At 45.4% G+C, this 20,122-nt stretch overlaps 1 protein-coding gene across 1 annotated transcript in view; it reads right to left on the reverse strand.

Annotated features, from left to right (window-relative positions):
* Positions 1–7,390: 7,390 nt before the first annotated feature.
* The window catches only part of TBL2 (transducin beta like 2), a 144,521-nt gene continuing 131,789 nt past the window's right edge, over positions 7,391–20,122 (reverse strand). The window contains exon 7 of the mRNA XM_069226783.1: positions 7,391–7,944. Coding sequence (XP_069082884.1) covers positions 7,488–7,944 — 457 coding nt within the window. The 3' untranslated portion in view covers positions 7,391–7,487. The remainder of the gene's footprint in view (positions 7,945–20,122) is intronic.

The raw sequence follows: 20,122 nt of genomic DNA on the forward strand, positions 1-20,122 counted from the left end.
AAGTATTGCTGTGTTTGACACGGCAAAAGTTGATGGAGAAACCCAGCTTGTGAAGGATTTGTATAACATAATTTGTGTGATGTGAACACTTTTTTATCGTGTTGGTCTTGATTAACCAATCGTCTAAGTAAGGGAACACGTGTATTTGCTGCCTTCTGATATGTGCAGCTACTACTGCTAGGCATTTTGTAAAGACTCTTGGCGCAGTTGTTATTCCGAATGGCAACACTTTGAATTGGTAATGTATTCCCTTGAATACGAACCTTAGGTATTTCCTGTGCGAAGGATGTATCGGTATATGGAAATACGCATCTTTTAGATCTAATGTTGTCATGTAGTCTTGCTGTTTGAGCAGTGGGATTACGTCTTGTAATGTGACCATGTGAAAGTGGTCTGATTTGATGTAGGTGTTTAGTGTTCTGAGATCTAGTATTGGTCTTAGAGTTTTGTCTTTTTTTGGTATTAGAAAGTACAGTGAGTAAACTCCTGTGTTCTTTTGTTGACGTGGTACTAGTTCTATTGCGTCCTTTTGCAGTAATGCTTGAACTTCTAGTCCTAGAAGGTCTATATGCTGTTTTGACATATTGTGTGTTTTCGGTGGGACGTTTGGAGGGAGTTGGAGAAATTCTATGCAATAACCATGTTGGATAATTGCTAAGACCCAAGTGTCTGTTGTTATTTCCTCCCAAGATTTGTAGAACTGGCTTAGTCTTCCCCCCACTGGTGTTGTGTGAAGGGGTTGTGTGACTTGTGAGTCACTGTTTATTTTGAGGGGTTTTGGTACCTTGAAATTTTCCCCGGTTTCTTGGGAATTGGCCCCCTCTGTATTGTCCCCGAAAACCTCCCCTTTGATATTGTCCCTGGTAGGTAGGTGGTCTTGTTTGTGAGGTGCTGGTTTCTGTGGGTTGACCTCGAAACCCTCCCCTAAAAGTTGTTTTACGAAATGTGCCAAATGTGCCTCTGCCCTGCGGGGAGTAGAGTGCACCCATGGCTTTGGCTGTATCGGTGTCCTTTTTTAATTTTTCAATTGCAGTGTCGACCTCCGGCCCAAACAATTGCTGTTCATTAAACGGCATATTGAGCACAGCCTGTTGTATTTCGGGTTTGAACCCAGATGTGCGCAGCCATGCGTGCCTCCTTATCGTGACTGCAGTATTTATTGTCCTTGCAGCTGTATCCGCTGCATCCATGGAAGACGTATCTGATTGTTCGAGATACTTTGTCCCTCTTCCACCACCTGTTGCGCTCGTTTTTGGAACTCTTTGGGGAGGTGTTCGATGAGATGTTGCATCTCATCCCAATGAGCCCTGTCGTATCTCGCCAGGAGTGCTTGCGAGTTGGCGATGCGCCACTGATTTGCTGCTTGTGCTGCAACCCTTTTTCCTGCTGCATCAAATTTGCGGCTCTCCTTGTCCGGAGGTGGTGCGTCGCCTGATGTATGCGAGTTGGCTCTCTTACGAGCTGCCCCCACAACTACTGAGTCTGGTGTCAGTTGTGATGTAATAAAAACAGGGTCTGTGGGCGGAGCCTTGTATTTTTTCTCCACCCTTGGAGTTATGGCTCTGCTTTTAACTGGCTCCTGAAATATCTGTTTAGAGTGCCTTAGCATTCCTGGAAGCATGGGAAGGCTTTGATAATGGCTATGGGTGGAGGACAGGGTGTTAAAGAGGAAGTCGTCCTCAATAGGCTCCGAATGTAGCGAGACATTATGGAATTCGGCTGCCCTAGCTACCACCTGTGCATATGATGTACTGTCCTCAGGTGGTGACGGTTTAGTTGGGTACGACTCCGGGCTATTGTCCGATACTGGAGCGTCGTAGAGGTCCCATGCATCCGGATCATCCTGGCTCATTGTGGTATGAGCTGGTGAGTGTGTTAATGGTGGAGTTTGTGCCGGTGATGCATGAGTTGATGGTGGTGGAGAGGGTGGTGGAGTTACCTTCTTTACCACCTTTGCTTGTGGTTGCTTGTCTCCTTGCTGGAAGTCAAGTTTCCTTTTCCTTTTGATTGGGGGAAGAGTGCTAATCTTCCCTGTATCCTTTTGAATAAAGATCTGCTTTTGCGTGTGATCTGGCTCAATTGTTTGTAATTCCTCCTCAAATCTGTGTTTTTTTAGTTGAGAGGACAGTCCCTGTTCCTCTGAGTAGGAACCAGTTTTCGGTTCGGTTGCCGGGTGTTTCGGCACCGAAACCGTGTCTCTGGACTTTTCGGCTCCGACAAGATCTTTTTTCTTTTCGGCGTCATGCCCTCTCGGTGCCGACCAACTTCGGTGCCGCTGTGTCGGTGCCGAATTTTTTCTGCGTCACTCTCTCGGTCCCGAGATTGCTGCGTGCCTGTATCTCGACCGGAGTCGGATGACTTCGACAGCAGCTCGCCCTTTTTCGGTGCCGATGGACGGTCACCTACTTTCCGGGTTAAGCCATGGCCTGTTGGCGGTGGCGTCCCCTGGGCTTTGTCAGTTTTTTCGTGTGATTTTTGTTTCGACGTCTTACTCACGGTTGGTTGTTCTTCGACGTCGAATTCTTCGGAATCCGACTCATGGATGGAGAAAGTTTCTTCTTCCTCCTCCTGGAACCGTTGTTGTCCTGTCGGCGTGGACGCCATCTGCAACCTCCTGGCTCTTCGGTCTCTGAGCGTTTTTCTCGACCGAAACGCGCGACAGGCTTCGCACGTATCCTCCTTGTGCTCGGGGGACAGGCACAAGTTACAGACCAAATGTTGATCCGTATAAGAATATTTATTCTGGCATTTAGGACAGAATCGGAACGGGGTCCGTTCCATCAGTCTCGATGTTGCACGCGGTCGGGCCGACCAGGCCCCGACGGATGATCGAAATTACCCCGAAGGGCTACCGGAGCTCTTCAAGATTCGGTGTCGATTTGTTCTAACTAACCCGATACCGAACGAAACAATACCGACGAATTTTTCCGAGATTCTGACGAACTTTCCGACCCAAAACACGGAGCGAAAAGGAACACGTCCGAACCCGACGGCGGAAAGAAAACAATCTAAGATGGAGTCGACGCCCATGCGCAATGGAACCGAAGTGGGAGGAGTCCCTCGGTCTCGTGACTCGAAAAGACTTCTTCGAAGAAAAACAACTTGTAACACTCCGAGCCCAACACCAGACGGCGGACTATGCACAGCATGTGTATCTGCAGCTACACATGCCACCGAACATTAAGATTCCATTTGGGAGCGGGGGCACCCAGGGTCTATAACCCTCTAGAGATCCTCCATGAAGGCCACAACAATCAGAACTCTCAAAATAAGTAAATCAGCTATACTTCAACCCCCTCCCAGACATGTGACTGAACGGCGAGGGTGGGTTCCTGTTTTAATCAGCATATCCCTTGCTGGCACCACCTCTGCCCCTACCCTTGGTGTTACCTCTGTATGAACCCCTGTTGTACTACCTATCAGCTTGTGTTAGAAGGACTATCGCTGGCTCTGGCAACAGTACAGTTGTTCTGACATTGTCCTAGGCCCACCCCATGGCTGCAGCTTACAAAAGAAGGCCCTGTAGGGAGTGGTTAAGAGCGCCCCCTCATGAACTTTGCTCCAACAGCCCATCTGAGCCACCAAGAGATCCTCCTTCAAGGAACACATCGATAACAACGCACACAACATCAAAGAGCTCTTCAACATCGTAAAGGAACTCACCAACCCCAGCTCCAGCACCAACAACACCCCACCTTCGCAAGAGCTCTGCGACTCCCTCCCCACCTTCTTTCACCGTAAGATCACCAACATCCATGACAGCTTCAACATGACCTCACCAGCAGCCACCAACACATCCGACTCATCGCCCCCAACCACACCAACCTTCTGCTCTCCTGGACACACGTCAACGACGCCGACACCATCAAAGTAATGATCACCATCCATTCCAGCTCTCCATCTGACCCCTGCCCGCACTACATCTATAACAGAGCACGCTCCATCATCGCCCCCCAACTTCATTTGATCATCAATTGCTCCTTCAAGACCGCCACCTTCCCGGAAGACTGGAAGCACGCCGACATCAACGCCTTACTCAAGAAACCCCAGGCGGACCCGAAGGACCTAAAAAACTACCGGCCCATCTCCCTGCTCCCGTTCCCGGCAAAGGTACTCGAGAAGATCATCAACAAGCAACTGTCCCACCACCTGGAGGAAAACAACACTCTGGACCCGTCTCAATCCGGCTTTCTCAGCAATCACACCACCGAGACCGCCCTTATCGCTGCGACTGACGACATCCGGACTCTCCTGGACAAAGGCGAAACAGCAGCCCTCATCCTCCTAGACCTCTTGGCCGCCTTTGACGCCATCTGCCACTATACCCTGCGCATGCGCCTCCACAACACAGGGATCCGCAATAAGGCCCTGGACTGGATCACCACTTTCCTCACCGACAGAACACGGAGAGTCCGCCTCCCACCATTCCTATCTGACGCCACCAAGACCATCTGCGGCGTACCACAGGGCTCCCCCCTCAGCCCGACTTTTCAACGTCTACATGGCACCGCTTACCAAAATCGTCCGATCTCACAAACTCCACATCATCTCTTATGCTGATGATACCCAGCTGATCCTCTCGCTCACCAAGGACCCCGCCACGGCTAAAACCAACTTCCACGAGGGAATGAAGGCCGTAGCCAACTGGATAAAGAACAGTCGACTGAAATTTAACTCAGAGAAGACGGAGGTCCTCATCTTCGGCCCCACCCCCTCCGTGTGGGACGCCTCCTGGTGGCCGCCCTCACTGGGAGCCGCACCAACGCCCACCAACCACGCCTGCAACCTAGGTTTCATCCTTGACTCATCGTTCTCCATGACCCAGCAAGTCAAGGCTGTTTCGTCCTCCTGCTTCAACACCCTCTGCATGCTCCGCAAAATCTACACGTGGATCCCCACCGAAACCAGAAGGACGGTTACCAAGGCCCTCGTCAGCAGCAGACTGGACTACGGCAACGCCCTGTATACAGGAACCACGGCAGCTCTCCAGAAAAGACTGCAACGAATATAGAACGCCTCTGCACGTCTCATCCTCAACATCTCCTGCCACATCACAGCCCACCTGAGAAACCTACACTGGCTTCCTGGCAACAAAAAGATCACATTCATACTCCTAACCCACACCCACAAAGCACTCCACAACGCCGGACCAGCATACCTCAACAATCGTCTCACCTTCTACACCCCGAACCGTTATCTCCACTCCGCCGATCACGCCCTCGCCTCCATCCCACGCATCCACAGGACAACAACCGGCAGCCGATCCATCTCCTACCTCACGACAAAGACCTGGAACACCCTCCCCATCCACCTACGACAGACCAAGGACCTACTGACCTTCAGGAGACTCCTCAAGACCTGACTGTTCGAGCAGTAGCAGCTCCCCCTCATTCCCCCGTCCCCCTCAAAAGCATCTTGAGACCCTCATGGGTGAGTAGAGCGCTCTACAAATATATGATTGATTATGATTGTAAGTGTCTCTATAAGGAAGTTGTTCTCTTTGACAATCATGTCCACTTTATAAAAAGTGGCATCCCTTAGAATTACCTCATGAATTACCTTGTGATAGGCTGTGGTGTCATCAGGAGAGACCTTTACTGGGTAGTGTTCGAGATCAGGATCCCCTGGGACATCTACATTATAGTCGACCCTGTGGTCAACAGTTGGATCAAAGGGCTCATAAGGACTATCTGGTGGAAAAATAACACAATCTAACCAGAAATTGGTGCACCAAAAGGGGAGTCACTCCATATCTCATGACTCCAAAGACTCTGTAAAGATCAACAACCTGCAAACGTCCAACCCAACACTAGACGTCAGGATTATTCAAAGAATGTGTATTATAACGCCATGAACAAAATCTTTCTGCTGGGTGTTCCTTACCAATTTTTATATTTTTTGGATAAAAATGAAGCATGGTGTGTCGACACAGTTTTATTGCAAGCTTTTGCAAATTCTGAATTTCACATTTATAGGGAAGAATTGTAAGGGATGGCCTTTTCATGAAAGGATGCAGTTTTACCATGTCAACTTACATGGAAACATACATCACACAAGTTGTTAGTGCCAATTTCTTGTGTGGCAATCCTACTGAGTGTGGATGTTAGGTTTACCCGTATATTATGCTTCGATCTAAATAACTAATATTAATAATGAAAGTAAAACAGCACTGTAAACCAATAATACATTGGACTTGTGACATCAAAAATATATTAATGGTTGTGTTTGCAATTATTTCCATTTCAAAGGAAAATAAGACATAATAAAAACATAACTGATATATCAAGTCAATTTGACCTTGTCTGCATCACAAAGTAAATTTGTTCAGTCACAAACCCACCCCCACAAATCTGCACCCACAAGATTACTTGCATGAGTTCAGTTACAACTTTTTTTTGCTTTTTTACTTTCTTTCTGGAGAAATACAATTAACTAGTGTTCCCAAAGTTTGAGTGAAAAGCCCATATTAATGCACTAGAGGTTTCCAAAAATGTACTGAATTTATTCACAGAAAAAAGTAACTAGAAGCAATATTCAACCCACATGAATATAAATATTGCTTTTACATTCCTGCAGTTCCACTGATTTGTTTCCGCTTTACCAAATTTTGTATGGTAACTGATTCTCAACACTCACGTCCAGTGTTCGAGATGGCGCATTAACTTTTTACACGGAGATTATCGTAGTCTTTGGAACCTTTTTGATTTTAATTATGTTTCCTGTTTCAAGTGTTCTGCCCTGTAAGGCAAACTGCATTATTTGGACCCAAGCATCATAAATATTTAGTATGCATATTCAGATTATTTGGAATATATGCAGTGATGGAAATGAATCACAATGCGATGGTCACATGATACAAGTGGTTTGTACAGAGCCATTCGCCACCTCTTGTATTGTAACTCAGAAGTTTCTAGCAGCACCAAAGGCTGCCGCGCTCCAGAAGAGTAGCACGTCTAACTGTTGTGTCATCTGTGGCTAACAGTACCACAATAAATCCAAAATATATTCAGGTAATGGGAAACACAAAAATATAGAAGCTGTGAAAGTAATCATTCCGACATGCTTCATAAAATGATGCACAATTATAAAATCACTAATTTATGCATATTAATAATGTGAGGTTTTATCGCCAACCGGCATGGTGAGAAATAGTGAAACAGATGGAGGATTCTCTTGGGGACATATTCGGAAGTACTGTTGAATTGTAGACCCCATTTTGAAAAGCCCTTTATATAGGGCTATTAAACTAATGTAATCTGAGGCACAAAATGTTGATGGATGTAGCTATTCAGCACATCCTCATTTTCTAGGTATCCCCTTTCCTTCTCTGGGCTACATGTTCCACAACAAACCAATACTGGCATCTATAAACCATTCAAGCAGTCAGCAGTCCAACCTTCAGATCCATTTATTAGAAACCTTTTGTCAATAATAAAATCATGAATATTGTTCATAGGCAGGCGGAGCTAAGAGTTTATGCTAAGGCGTTAATCTTTCTTCGCATATACACTGTCTAGGGAACTCTGTGAATCTGCTATTTGCTGCCGCAACCTCTCTTTCATGCCCTCGTTGGTGGCACGTTTCAACCTAACCTTCATTTCTTCAATTACTGCCCGGTAGCCAACAGTGTTGTGGAAAACTCGGATTGCTCGGTCTCCAGTAGAAACCAGAAAGCGACAGTTCACATCAAAAGCCAGGTCGGTAATCGCTTCACTGTGGACGTTGCAAAACTCTTCTTCCTTTTCACCCTTGCTGGCACTGTACACTGTGATGTTGGAGCCGCTGGAGATAGCCACTACTCGAGCATCGGGTGAAAGTGCAATCCGGCATGGCTCCATCACTTCAAACTTGCCAGTCAACAGCAGATATGGGTCCTGCTGCTTCTTGTATTCTACGTCAGTATCCCAGAGCTTCCATGTTCCATCCTTGGAAACTGTTGCCATCCTAAAGAGAAGAAAGACAACACTCTAAGTGGGCTGTAAATTAAGGTAGAAAACAAAACAAGATGCCAAACTCATTAGAAAGGTTGTTACTTACCTGAACAAACTCATGCACCAACTATTAGCAATGAATACCAACTTGTGTCAGAATTAAATAAAATAATGCTTAGGTTAGAAATAAGAGTGGGACTTAGAACTCATGATTGCATAGATATCTGGTGCCCTTTATTCAGCATTAGATTAATCCTGCTGTAAACTTCACCTAAATGAAGGCAACAGGAGGTTTCTTAATAAACATGAGTTATTTTGGGATACTCAAGATACCAGTTCAGATTTTGAATGCTCCAATCTCAGTGACCAAGCCTTCAAGTTCAACACTGACGGTAAAAAATATCAATTTTCTCTAAAACAAAAGCAAGTGTGACCCCCCAATATGAAAATGTCACTTACCCAGTGTACATCTGTTCGTGGCATCAGTCGCAGTAGATTCGCATGTTCTGCAATAGCTCGCCATCTGGTGTTGGGCCGGAGTGTTACAAGTTGTTTTTCTTCGAAGAAGTCTTTCGAGTCACGGGACCGAGTGACTCCTCCTTTTGTCTCCATTGCGCATGGGCGTCGACTCCATCCTCGATTGTTTTTCCCCGCAGAGGGTGAGGTAGGAGTTGAATTGTAGTAATAGTGCCCATGCAATGGAGTGACTAAGTATGCACTTATTTAAGGTTGAGATGATACATATATAAATAATTGAAGGTAACTTCCAAACTGCTACAGGCTCCCGGGGAGGCGGGTGGGCACATGCGAATCTACTGCGACTGATGCCACGAACAGATGTACACTGGGTAAGTGACATTTTCAGTTCGATGGCATCTGTCGCTGTAGATACGCATGTTCTGCAATAGACTAGTAAGCAGTTATTTCCCCAAAAGCGGTGGATCAGCCTGTAGGAGTGGAAGTAGTCTGAAATAATGTCCTTAATACAGCTTGACCTACTGTGGCTTGTTGTGCGGATAACACGTCTACACAGTAGTGCTTGGTGAATGTGTGAGGCGTAGACCATGTGGCTGCCTTACATATTTCTTGCATTGGGATGTTTCCTAGAAAGGCCATGGTAGCACCTTTCTTTCTGGTTGAGTGTGCCCTTGGTGTAATGGGCAGCTGTCGTTTAGCTTTAAGGTAGCAGATTTGGATGCATTTAACTATCCATCTGGCTATACCTTGTTTTGAAATTGGGTTTCCTGCATGAGGTTTTTGAAATGCAATAAAGAGTTGTTTAGTCTTTCTGATGTTCTTTGTTCTGTCGATGTAATACATTAATGCTCTTTTGACATCTAATGTATGTAGTGCCCTTTCAGCTACGGTATCTGGCTGTGGAAAGAACACCGGAAGTTCCACTGTTTGATTTAGATGGAACGGTGAAATAACCTTTGGCAAAAATTTAGGATTGGTCCTTAGGACGACTTTATTTTTGTGTAGTTGTATAAAAGGTTCCTGTATAGTAAACGCCTGAATCTCGCTTACTCTTCTCAGGGAAGTAATGGCGATGAGAAATGCCACCTTCCAGGTTAGGAACTGTATGTCGCAGGAGTGCATGGGTTCAAAAGGTGGACCCATAAGTCTAGTTAGGACAACATTTAGGTTCCATGAAGGAACAGGTAGTGTTCTTGGTGGTATAATTCTCCTAAGGCCCTCCATGAATGCTTTAATGACTGGTATTTTATATAGGGAAGTTGAATAGGTAGTCTGCAGGTATGCAGATATTGCTGCAAGGTGAATCTTAATGGAAGAGAAAGCTAGGTTAGATTTTTGTAAGTGAAGCAAGTAACCCACTACATGTTCTGGAGTTGTGTGTAATGGTTGTATTTGATTAATATGGCAGTAGCAAACAAACCTCTTCCATTTACTTGCATAGCAGTGCCTGGTGGATGGCCTTTTTGCTTGTTTTATGACTTCCATACATTCTTGGGTAAGTTGTAAGTGCCCGAATTCTAGGATTTCAGGAGCCAGATTGCTAGATTCAGCGATGCTGGATCTGGGTGTCTGATCTTTTGGTTGTGCTGTGTCAACAGATCTGGCCTGTTGGGCAATTTGATGCAGGGTACCACTGATAGGTCTAGCAGCGTTGTGTACCAGGGTTGCCTTGCCCAAGTTGGTGCTATCAATATGAGTTTGAGTTTGCTTTGACTGAGTTTGTTTACCAGGTAAGGAAGGAGAGGGAGAGGAGGAAAAGCGTAAGCAAATATCCCTGACCAGTTCATCCATAGGGCATTGCCTTGGGATTGCTTGTGTGGGTATCTGGATGCGAAGTTTTGGCATTTTGCGTTCTCCCTTGTCGCAAACAAGTCTATCTGAGGTGTTCCCCAGAGTTTGAAATAAGTGTTCAGTATTTGGGGGTGAATTTCCCATTCGTGGACCTGTTGGTGATCTCGAGAGAGATTGTCTGCGAGTTGATTTTGTATCCCTGGTATAAACTGTGCAATTAGGCGAATTTGGTTGTGAATTGCCCAATGCCAAATTTTTTGTGCTAACAGGCTTAACTGCGTGGAGTGCGTCCCTCCCTGCTTGTTTAGATAATACATTGTTGTCATGTTGTCTGTTTTGACGAGAATGTATTTGTGAACTATTATTGGTTGGAAAGCTTTTAGTGCTTGAAAAACTGCAAGAAGTTCTAGGTGATTGATATGCAGTTTTGTTTGATGTACGTTCCATTGTCCTTGTATGCTGTGTTGATCGAGGTGTGCTCCCCACCCTGTCATGGAAGCATCTGTTGTTATTACGTATTGTGGCACTGGGTCTTGGAAAGGCCGCCCCTTGTTTAAATTTATGTTGTTCCACCACAGAAGCGAGAGGTAAGTTTGGCGGTCTATTAACACCAGATCTAGAAGGTGACCCTGTGCTTGAGACCACTGTGATGCTAGGCATTGTTGTAAGGGCCTCATGTGCAGTCTTGCGTTTGGGACAATGGCTATGCATGATGACATCATGCCTAGGAGTTGTAATACCATCTTTGCTTGTATCTTTTGTGTTGGATACATGCGTTGTATGATGGTGTTGAAATTTTGAATTCTTTGTGGACTTGGAGTGGCTACTCCTTTTGATGTGTCTATTATGGCTCCCAGGTATTGTTGTACCTTGCGTGGCCGAATTTTGGATTTTGTGAAATTGACGGTGAACCCTAGTTTGAAGAGGGTTTGTATGATATGATTTGTGTGATTTGAGCACTCTATTAACGAATGGGCCTTGATTAGCCAGTCGTCTAGATATGGGAACACATGTATTTGCTGCCTTCTGATGTGTGCAGCGACTACCGCTAGACATTTGGTAAAGACTCTTGGTGCGGTTGTTAATCCGAAAGGCAGTACCTTGAATTGGTAATGTATTCCTTTGAATACAAACCTTAGGTATTTCCTGTGCGATGGGTGAATTGGTATATGGAAATAAGCATCCTTGAGGTCTAAAGTTGCCATGTAGTCGTGCAGCTTTAGCAATGGCAATACTTCTTGTAGTGTGACCATGTGGAAGTGGTCTGATTTGATGAAAGTGTTGACTACTCTGAGGTCTAGGATTGGTCTCAGTGTTTTGTCCTTCTTTGGTATCAGAAAGTACAGTGAGTAAACTCCTGTGTTTATTTGTGTGTTTGGCACTAATTCGATTGCATTCTTTTGCAATAGTGCCTGCACTTCTATCTCTAGGAGATTGGAATGGTGTGTTGTTAAATTTTGTGCTTTTGGTGGTATGTTTGGAGGGAACTGTAGAAATTCTATGCAGTAACCATGTTGGATAATTGCTAGAACCCAAGTGTCTGTAGTGATTTTCTCCCATGCTCTGTAATAATGACCTATTCGTCCCCCCACTGGTGTTGTGTGGAGGGGGTGAGTGACATGTGAGTCACTGTTTAGTAGTAGGGGTTTTGGGGCTTTGGAATCTTCCTCTATTTCTAGGGAATTGCCCTCCTCTATATTGTCCCCGAAAACCTCCTCTATACTGTCCTTGGTAACTGGACGGTGTGGCTTGTGAGGTGCTGGCTTGTGTGCTTTGACCCCGAAACCCCCCTCGAAAGGGCGTTTTACGGAATGAGCTGTAATTCCCTCTGCTCTGCGGGGAGTAGAGTGCGCCCATGGCTTTGGCAGTGTCCGTATCTTTTTTGAGTTTCTCAATCGCTGTGTCCACTTCTGGACCGAACAGTTCTTTTTCATTAAAAGGCATATTGAGAACTGCTTGTTGAATCTCTGGTTTAAATCCAGACGTTCGGAGCCATGCATGCCTTCTGATAGTTACAGATGTATTAATTGTCCGTGCAGCTGTATCTGCAGCGTCCATGGAGGAGCGGATCTGGTTGTTGGAGATGGCTTGTCCCTCCTCAACCACTTGTTTTGCCCTATTTTGGAAGTCTTTGGGCAGATGTTCGCTGAGATGTTGCATCTCGTCCCAGTGGGCTCTGTCATAGCGCGCAAGTAGTGCCTGGGAGTTCGCGATGCGCCACTGGTTTGCAGCTTGTGCTGCGACTCTCTTACCAGCTGCATCAAACTTGCGGCTTTCTTTATCTGGGGGTGGTGCATCTCCAGATGTGTGAGAGTTGGCCCTTTTCCTAGCTGCTCCTACAACAACAGAGTCTGGTGGCAGCTGTGTTGTGATGAAAGCTGGGTCCGTAGGAGGCGCCTTGTACTTTTTTTCCACCCTTGGTGTGATTGCCCTACTTTTGACCGGGTCCTTAAATATGTCTTTTGCGTGCCGGAGCATACCAGGGAGCATAGGCAGGCTTTGGTAGGAGCTGTGGGTGGAGGAGAGTGTGTTGAACAAGAAATAATCCTCGACCTGTTCTGAGTGGAGGCTTACGTTGTGAAATTGTGCTGCTCTAGCCACCACCTGAGAGTACGCGGTGCTGTCTTCTGGTGGAGATGGTTTTGTAGGGTATGCCTCTGGGCTGTTATCTGACACTGGGGCGTCGTATAGGTCCCATGCGTCCTGGTCTTGGTCACCCTGGCTCATGGTGGTGTGAGCTGGGGAGTGTGATGGCGTTTGTGCTGGTGAAACGTTAATCACGGGCGGAGGAGAGGGTGGTGGTGTAACTCTTTTCACCACTTTTGGTTGTGGTGCTTGTTCCGTCTGGAACTCCAACCTTCTCTTTCTCCTAATGGGGGGAAGGGTGCTTATTTTTCCTGTCCCCTGCTGAATGAAAATACGTTTTTGCGTATGGTCCGCATCAGTTGCTTGTAGCTCTTCCTCAAACCTATGCTTCTGCATTTGGGAGGTTAGCGAGTGCTCTTCTGTATAAGAGCCTGAAGCTGGGTCGCTTGCAGTTTGTTTCGGCATCGAAACTTTGTCTGCGTGTTTTTTCGGCTCCGAGGTGACTTTTTTCCTTTTCGGGGCCGAAACCTCTCGGCGTCGATCTGTTTCGGTGCCGCTGTCTCGGCGTCGAGCCGTGTCCACACCGGCATCTCGGTGTCGAGGCTTGTCTCCAGCACTTTCTCTGTCCCGAGAAGGCTGCGTGCCGGTGTCTCGACCGGAGTCGGACGATCTCGGCACTGTTTGGGCCTTTTTCGGTGCCGACGGTCGGTCACCGATTTTATGGGTTGAGCCATGGCCTGGTGGCAGTGGCGTCCCCTGGGCCTTGTAAATGTTTCTTTGTGTGGTTTTCGACGTCTTACTCACGGTTTGTGTATCGTCGAATCCTTCGGAGTCTGAGTCTTGGATCGAGAAGGTACCTTCCTCTTCCTGTTCCTCGAACTCCCGTCGGGCTGTCGGTGCGGACGCCATTTGAAGTCTTCTGGCTCGACGGTCTCGGAGTGTTTTTCGGGACCGGAACGCACGACAGGCCTCGCAGGTGTCTTCGCTGTGCTCAGGTGACAGGCACAGGTTGCAGACCAAGTGTTGGTCTGTGTAGGGGTATTTATTGTGGCATTTGGGGCAGAAACGGAACGGGGTCCGTTCCATCGGCGTTCTTCAGCACGCGGTCGGGCCGACCAGGCCCCGACGGAGGATCGAAAAACTACCCCGAAGGGCACCGGAGCTCTTCGATCTTCGATGCGGTGTTGAATCTAAGTATGCCGATCCCGAACGCAACAATACCGACGAAAATCTTCCGAAATTAACTATTTTTTCTGTTCCGAAACTCGGAGCGACAGGAACACGTCCGAACCCGATGGCGGAAAAAAAACAATCGAGGATGGAGTCGACGCCCATGCGCAATGGAGACAAAAGGAGGAGTCACTCGGTCCCGTGACTCGAAAGACTTCTTCGAAGAAAAACAACTTGTAACACTCCGGCCCAACACCAGATGGCGAGCTATTGCAGAACATGCGTATCTACAGCGACAGATGCCATCGAACATCTTATTATTGGCAAGTGACATTAGCTCAAAATCACATCTGGTATATGGAGATTGTCTGTTTAAGTTCTGCCATGTAAAATGCCAAAATGTAAGTAGACTGAGTCAGACCATTACGAGATTGGTTTTCTTGTCAATCTGATTTACTTGAATGTTATTTGATTGCTTTCCTTCCTGTTCTTCTGTGTGTTTCTCCTGTGCAGCATACCTTCTTTCCCATCCTTTTGTTTGGATGGCTTGTATCCTTCCATGGTTCCACAGCACAGAAAGAAATGGTTACTTACTAGTAACAATCAGTTTGCAGCTGGTAGAGCATAGATGCACATGCTTTGCATACTCCTGCCATCTAGCGTTGCCAGCTTGGAAGCTTATTTGGCATGGAAGGTAGCATGACAATCTCTCAGGCTCAAGACTCTGGGTTCTTGGCCGCAAAATGGTATTACAGAGTTAAAAAAAAAAAAAAGAACTGGTTAACACCCACTAGTCCCAACACTGGTGTGAGGTGCCAACTCCTTTGCAATGTCAGTTCCTCAGTCAAGACATGGCACTGTCAATGCTGTTCCTCTGTATGGAGCAGAGGCTTACTTCAAGGTTAAAACACAGAGGAAGGATCCTATGTGGACAGAGGATTAGTGTCTACCAGAAGTCATGGGTGGTACGCCAGGCACTAGTTAGCAGTCAAACTAGAGGTGTGGGATTTGGGAGGGCCCTTGAGATTCCTCTCTGAAGATGAAGTCATGAGAAGAAACAGGCATTCCGGGCTACCAGATGGGCCTACCCGGTCGTTCAACACATGCCTTTTCAGCAAGTGCAGTGGTCGGTGACTTGGTGATGTCTCAGCGCAGTACTCCCAAGTAAGTAAAGAACTCACTTCTTATTGCATATGTACCATATGATTTTTTTTGATTGGACGGTATTGCAAGACAAACATGCACTTTTGTTGGAAGACAGATTACGGACCAGTTATCATTACCTGCTTAGATTGACACAGGGCATTTATCTTAGAATCTACACATCAGTCGACCCTCCCAGAGGCCTCTGAAGGCTTCACCCTTTTGGGCTTTGAGGTCTACATAAATTATACAAAAAAAAGGAAGCAGGAAACTTTGGGTAGGTCCCAAGTATGAGCAGAGAGCAGCTCCTTTATATGGAGCATCCTACAACACCACCAAAACTCAGAATACCGCCGTATCAGGAGCAAGGTGGTGTGGCCGACGGCAAACAGCCAAATCGCCGTCAGTGTGGGCAGACCGACGGGCCTGTATTAGGAGGGTGCTTACCGCCAGGGTTTTTGCAGCCCTGACACGAAAACCCTGGCGGTAACGCACCCTAAACGCATCTCCACACACTCTAAAGTTTTAGGGCTCTCATGATAGTATACAACCAGGCCTGATTTGTACGCACTCTCCTCACCATGTGTGTTGCAAATGAGATTAATGTACCATACTTAAAAGTCTTAAAATCCCTGTTCATCTGCATGGTCTATAACACTGCAAAATTCTTCTCTGGCATGCTAGTGAAAATTGCACTTGAAGAAATATTCCTGATATTATATACAATAAAATAGCAATGCTTTCAAACACTGGAATCCCCAATCTCGATTGAAAATTATACGATCCACCAATCTATCATCATACGGAGACATCCTTAGCCCTACACACTTTATAAACACTTAAGTGCAAGAAATCATTCGTCTATCCTCAAAATAATAAATTCACTAGTAGAAGCCATTGTTTCATCATCAGAAATCTGTGCAGATCACTCCTCTCCTTAAGAAACTTATCTGTGAGTCTGGGATCCTCCAAAACCTAAGGCCAGAATCCAAATTCCACTTCTAAGGGAAATTTATTCAAAAAGCAAACAAAACAGCTTGCTGCTGCAACAGGGACTCTATCAAAACTTCATTTCTTCCGCTAAATTCTAGTGCCTCACACAGTTCAATTCTCTGACCTTACCTATTAAAGCTATACATGAACCCATCTAACAGAATAATAGAAAACAAACACATCAAATTTTTTAACTCTTCCAAGCTCAACAAACTTAAAAGCTGGTCCTTGAAAATCAAATCTAGATAAATTCATACATCTTACAACTGAAAACAACCATAAGAGTGCCTACGGCAGTAGAATACGCATTGGCAAAGTCAATCCATCTAGCTAATCCTTGCTTAGAGATAGGATTTCCTTTATGTGGCTGTTGAAAAGCTACAAAAAGCTGTTTAGTTTTCCTAAACTCTTTTGTTCTATCAACATAGTACATTAGAGCTCTTTTAAGGTCAACAGTATGAAGAGCTCTTTCAGCAGTTGAGTCTGGCTGTGGGAAGAAGACTGGCAATTCCACTGATCGGTTACTGTGAAAAGGAGTAACTACTTTTGCCCAAAAATGTGGATTGTCCTAAGTACTACTTTATGTTTGTATACCTGGAAAAATTGTTCCTCCATAGTGAATGCTTGTATTTCACTAACTCTTCTTAATGAAGTAATTGCTACTAAGAAAGCAACTTTCCAAGTGAGAATGAAAATGTCACTTACCCAGTGTACATCTGTTCGTGGCATCAGTCGCAGTAGATTCGCATGTTCTGCAATAGCTCGCCATCTGGTGTTGGGCCGGAGTGTTACAAGTTGTTTTTCTTCGAAGAAGTCTTTCGAGTCACGGGACCGAGTGACTCCTCCTTTTGTCTCCATTGCGCATGGGCGTCGACTCCATCTTCGATTGTTTTTCCCCGCAGAGGGTGAGGTAGGAGTTGAATTGTAGTAATAGTGCCCATGCAATGGAGTGACTAAGTATGCACCTATTTAAGGTTGAGATGATACATATATAAATAATTGAAGGTAACTTCCAAACTGCTACAGGCTCCCGGGGAGGCGGGTGGGCACATGCGAATCTACTGCGACTGATGCCACGAACAGATGTACACTGGGTAAGTGACATTTTCAGTTCGATGGCATCTGTCGCTGTAGATACGCATGTTCTGCAATAGACTAGTAAGCAGTTATTTCCCCAAAAGCGGTGGATCAGCCTGTAGGAGTGGAAGTAGTCTGAAATAATGTCCTTAATACAGCTTGACCTACTGTGGCTTGTTGTGCGGATAACACGTCTACACAGTAGTGCTTGGTGAATGTGTGAGGCGTAGATCATGTGGCTGCCTTACATATTTCTTGCATTGGGATGTTTCCTAGAAAGGCCATGGTAGCACCTTTCTTTCTGGTTGAGTGTGCCCTTGGTGTAATGGGCAGCTGTCGTTTAGCTTTAAGGTAGCAGATTTGGATGCATTTAACTATCCATCTGGCTATACCTTGTTTTGAAATTGGGTTTCCTGCATGAGGTTTTTGAAATGCAATAAAGAGTTGTTTAGTCTTTCTGATGTTCTTTGTTCTGTCAATGTAATACATTAATGCTCTTTTGACATCTAATGTATGTAGTGCCCTTTCAGCTATGGTATCTGGCTGTGGAAAGAACACTGGAAGTTCCACTGTTTGATTTAGATGGAACGGTGAAATAACCTTTGGCAAAAATTTAGGATTGGTCCTTAGGACGACTTTATTTTTGTGTAGTTGTATAAAAGGTTCCTGTATAGTAAACGCCTGAATCTCGCTTACTCTTCTCAGGGAAGTAATGGCGATGAGAAATGCCACCTTCCAGGTTAGGAACTGTATGTCGCAGGAGTGCATGGGTTCAAAAGGTGGACCCATAAGTCTAGTTAGGACAACATTTAGGTTCCATGAAGGAACAGGTGGTGTTCTTGGTGGTATAATTCTCCTAAGGCCCTCCATGAATGCTTTAATGACTGGTATTTTATATAGGGAAGTTGAATAGGTAGTCTGCAGGTATGCAGATATTGCTGCAAGGTGAATCTTAATGGAAGAGAAAGCTAGGTTAGATTTTTGTAAGTGAAGCAAGTAACCCACTACATGTTCTGGAGTTGTGTGTAATGGTTGTATTTGATTAATATGGCAGTAGCAAACAAACCTCTTCCATTTACTTGCATAGCAGTGCCTGGTGGATGGCCTTCTTGCTTGTTTTATGACTTCCATACATTCTTGGGTAAGTTGTAAGTGCCCGAATTCTAGGATTTCAGGAGCCAGATTGCTAGATTCAGCGATGCTGGATCTGGGTGTCTGATATTTTGGTTGTGCTGTGTCAACAGATCTGGCCTGTTGGGCAATTTGATGCAGGGTACCATTGATAGGTCTAGCAGCGTTGTGTACCAGGGTTGCCTTGCCCAAGTTGGTGCTATCAATATGAGTTTGAGTTTGCTTTGACTGAGTTTGTTTACCAGGTAAGGAAGGAGAGGGAGAGGAGGAAAAGCGTAAGCAAATATCCCTGACCAGTTCATCCATAGGGCATTGCCTTGGGATTGTTTGTGTGGGTACCTGGATGCGAAGTTTTGGCATTTTGCGTTCTCCCTTGTCGCAAACAAGTCTATCTGAGGTGTTCCCCAGAGTTTGAAATAAGTGTTCAGAATTTGGGGGTGAATTTCCCATTCGTGGACCTGTTGGTGATCTCGAGAGAGATTGTCTGCGAGTTGATTTTGTATCCCTGGTATAAACTGTGCAATTAGGCGAATTTGGTTGTGAATTGCCCAATGCCAAATTTTTTGTGCTAGCAGGCTTAACTGCGTGGAGTGCGTCCCTCCCTGCTTGTTTAGATAATACATTGTTGTCATGTTGTCTGTTTTGACGAGAATGTATTTGTGAACTATTATTGGTTGGAAAGCTTTTAGTGCTTGAAAAACTGCTAGAAGTTCTAGGTGATTGATATGCAGTTTTGTTTGATGTACGTTCCATTGTCCTTGTATGCTGTGTTGATTGAGGTGTGCTCCCCACCCTGTCATGGAAGCATCTGTTGTTATTACGTATTGTGGCACTGGGTCTTGGAAAGGCCGCCCCTTGTTTAAATTTATGTTGTTCCACCACAGAAGCGAGAGGTAAGTTTGGCGGTCTATTAACACCAGATCTAGAAGGTGACCCTGTGCTTGAGACCACTGTGATGCTAGGCATTGTTGTAAGGGCCTCATGTGCAGTCTTGCGTTTGGGACAATGGCTATGCATGATGACATCATGCCTAGGAGTTGTAATACCATCTTTGCCTGTATCTTTTGTGTTGGATACATGCGTTGTATGATGGTGTTGAAATTTTGAATTCTTTGTGGACTCGGAGTGGCTACTCCTTTTGATGTGTCTATTATGGCTCCCAGGTATTGTTGTACCTTGCGTGGCAGAATTTTGGATTTTGTGAAATTGACGGTGAACCCTAGTTTGAAGAGGGTTTGTATGATATGATTTGTGTGATTTGAGCACTCTATTAACGAATGGGCTTTGATTAGCCAGTCGTCTAGATATGGGAACACATGTATTTGCTGCCTTCTTATGTGTGCTGCGACCACTGCTAGACATTTGGTAAAGACTCTTGGTGCGGTTGTTAATCCGAAAGGCAGTACCTTGAATTGGTAATGTATTCCTTTGAATACAAACCTTAGGTATTTCCTGTGCGATGGGTGTATTGGTATATGGAAATAAGCATCCTTGAGGTCTAAAGTTGCCATGTAGTCGTGCAGTTTTAGCAATGGCAATACTTCTTGTAATGTGACCATGTGGAAGTGGTCTGATTTGATGAAAGTGTTCACTACTCTGAGGTCTAGGATTGGTCTCAGCGTTTTGTCCTTCTTTGGTATCAGAAAGTACAGTGAGTAAACTCCTGTGTTTATTTGTGTGTTTGGCACTAATTCGATTGCATTCTTTTGCAATAGTGCCTGCACTTCTATCTCCAGGAGATTGGAATGGTGTGTTGTTAAATTTTGTGCTTTTGGTGGTATGTTTGGAGGGAATTGTAGAAATTCTATGCAATAACCATGTTG

The sequence above is a fragment of the Pleurodeles waltl genome, chromosome 3_2 (assembly GCF_031143425.1).
Source record: "Pleurodeles waltl isolate 20211129_DDA chromosome 3_2, aPleWal1.hap1.20221129, whole genome shotgun sequence".
NCBI classification, from domain to species: Eukaryota; Metazoa; Chordata; class Amphibia; order Caudata; family Salamandridae; genus Pleurodeles; species Pleurodeles waltl.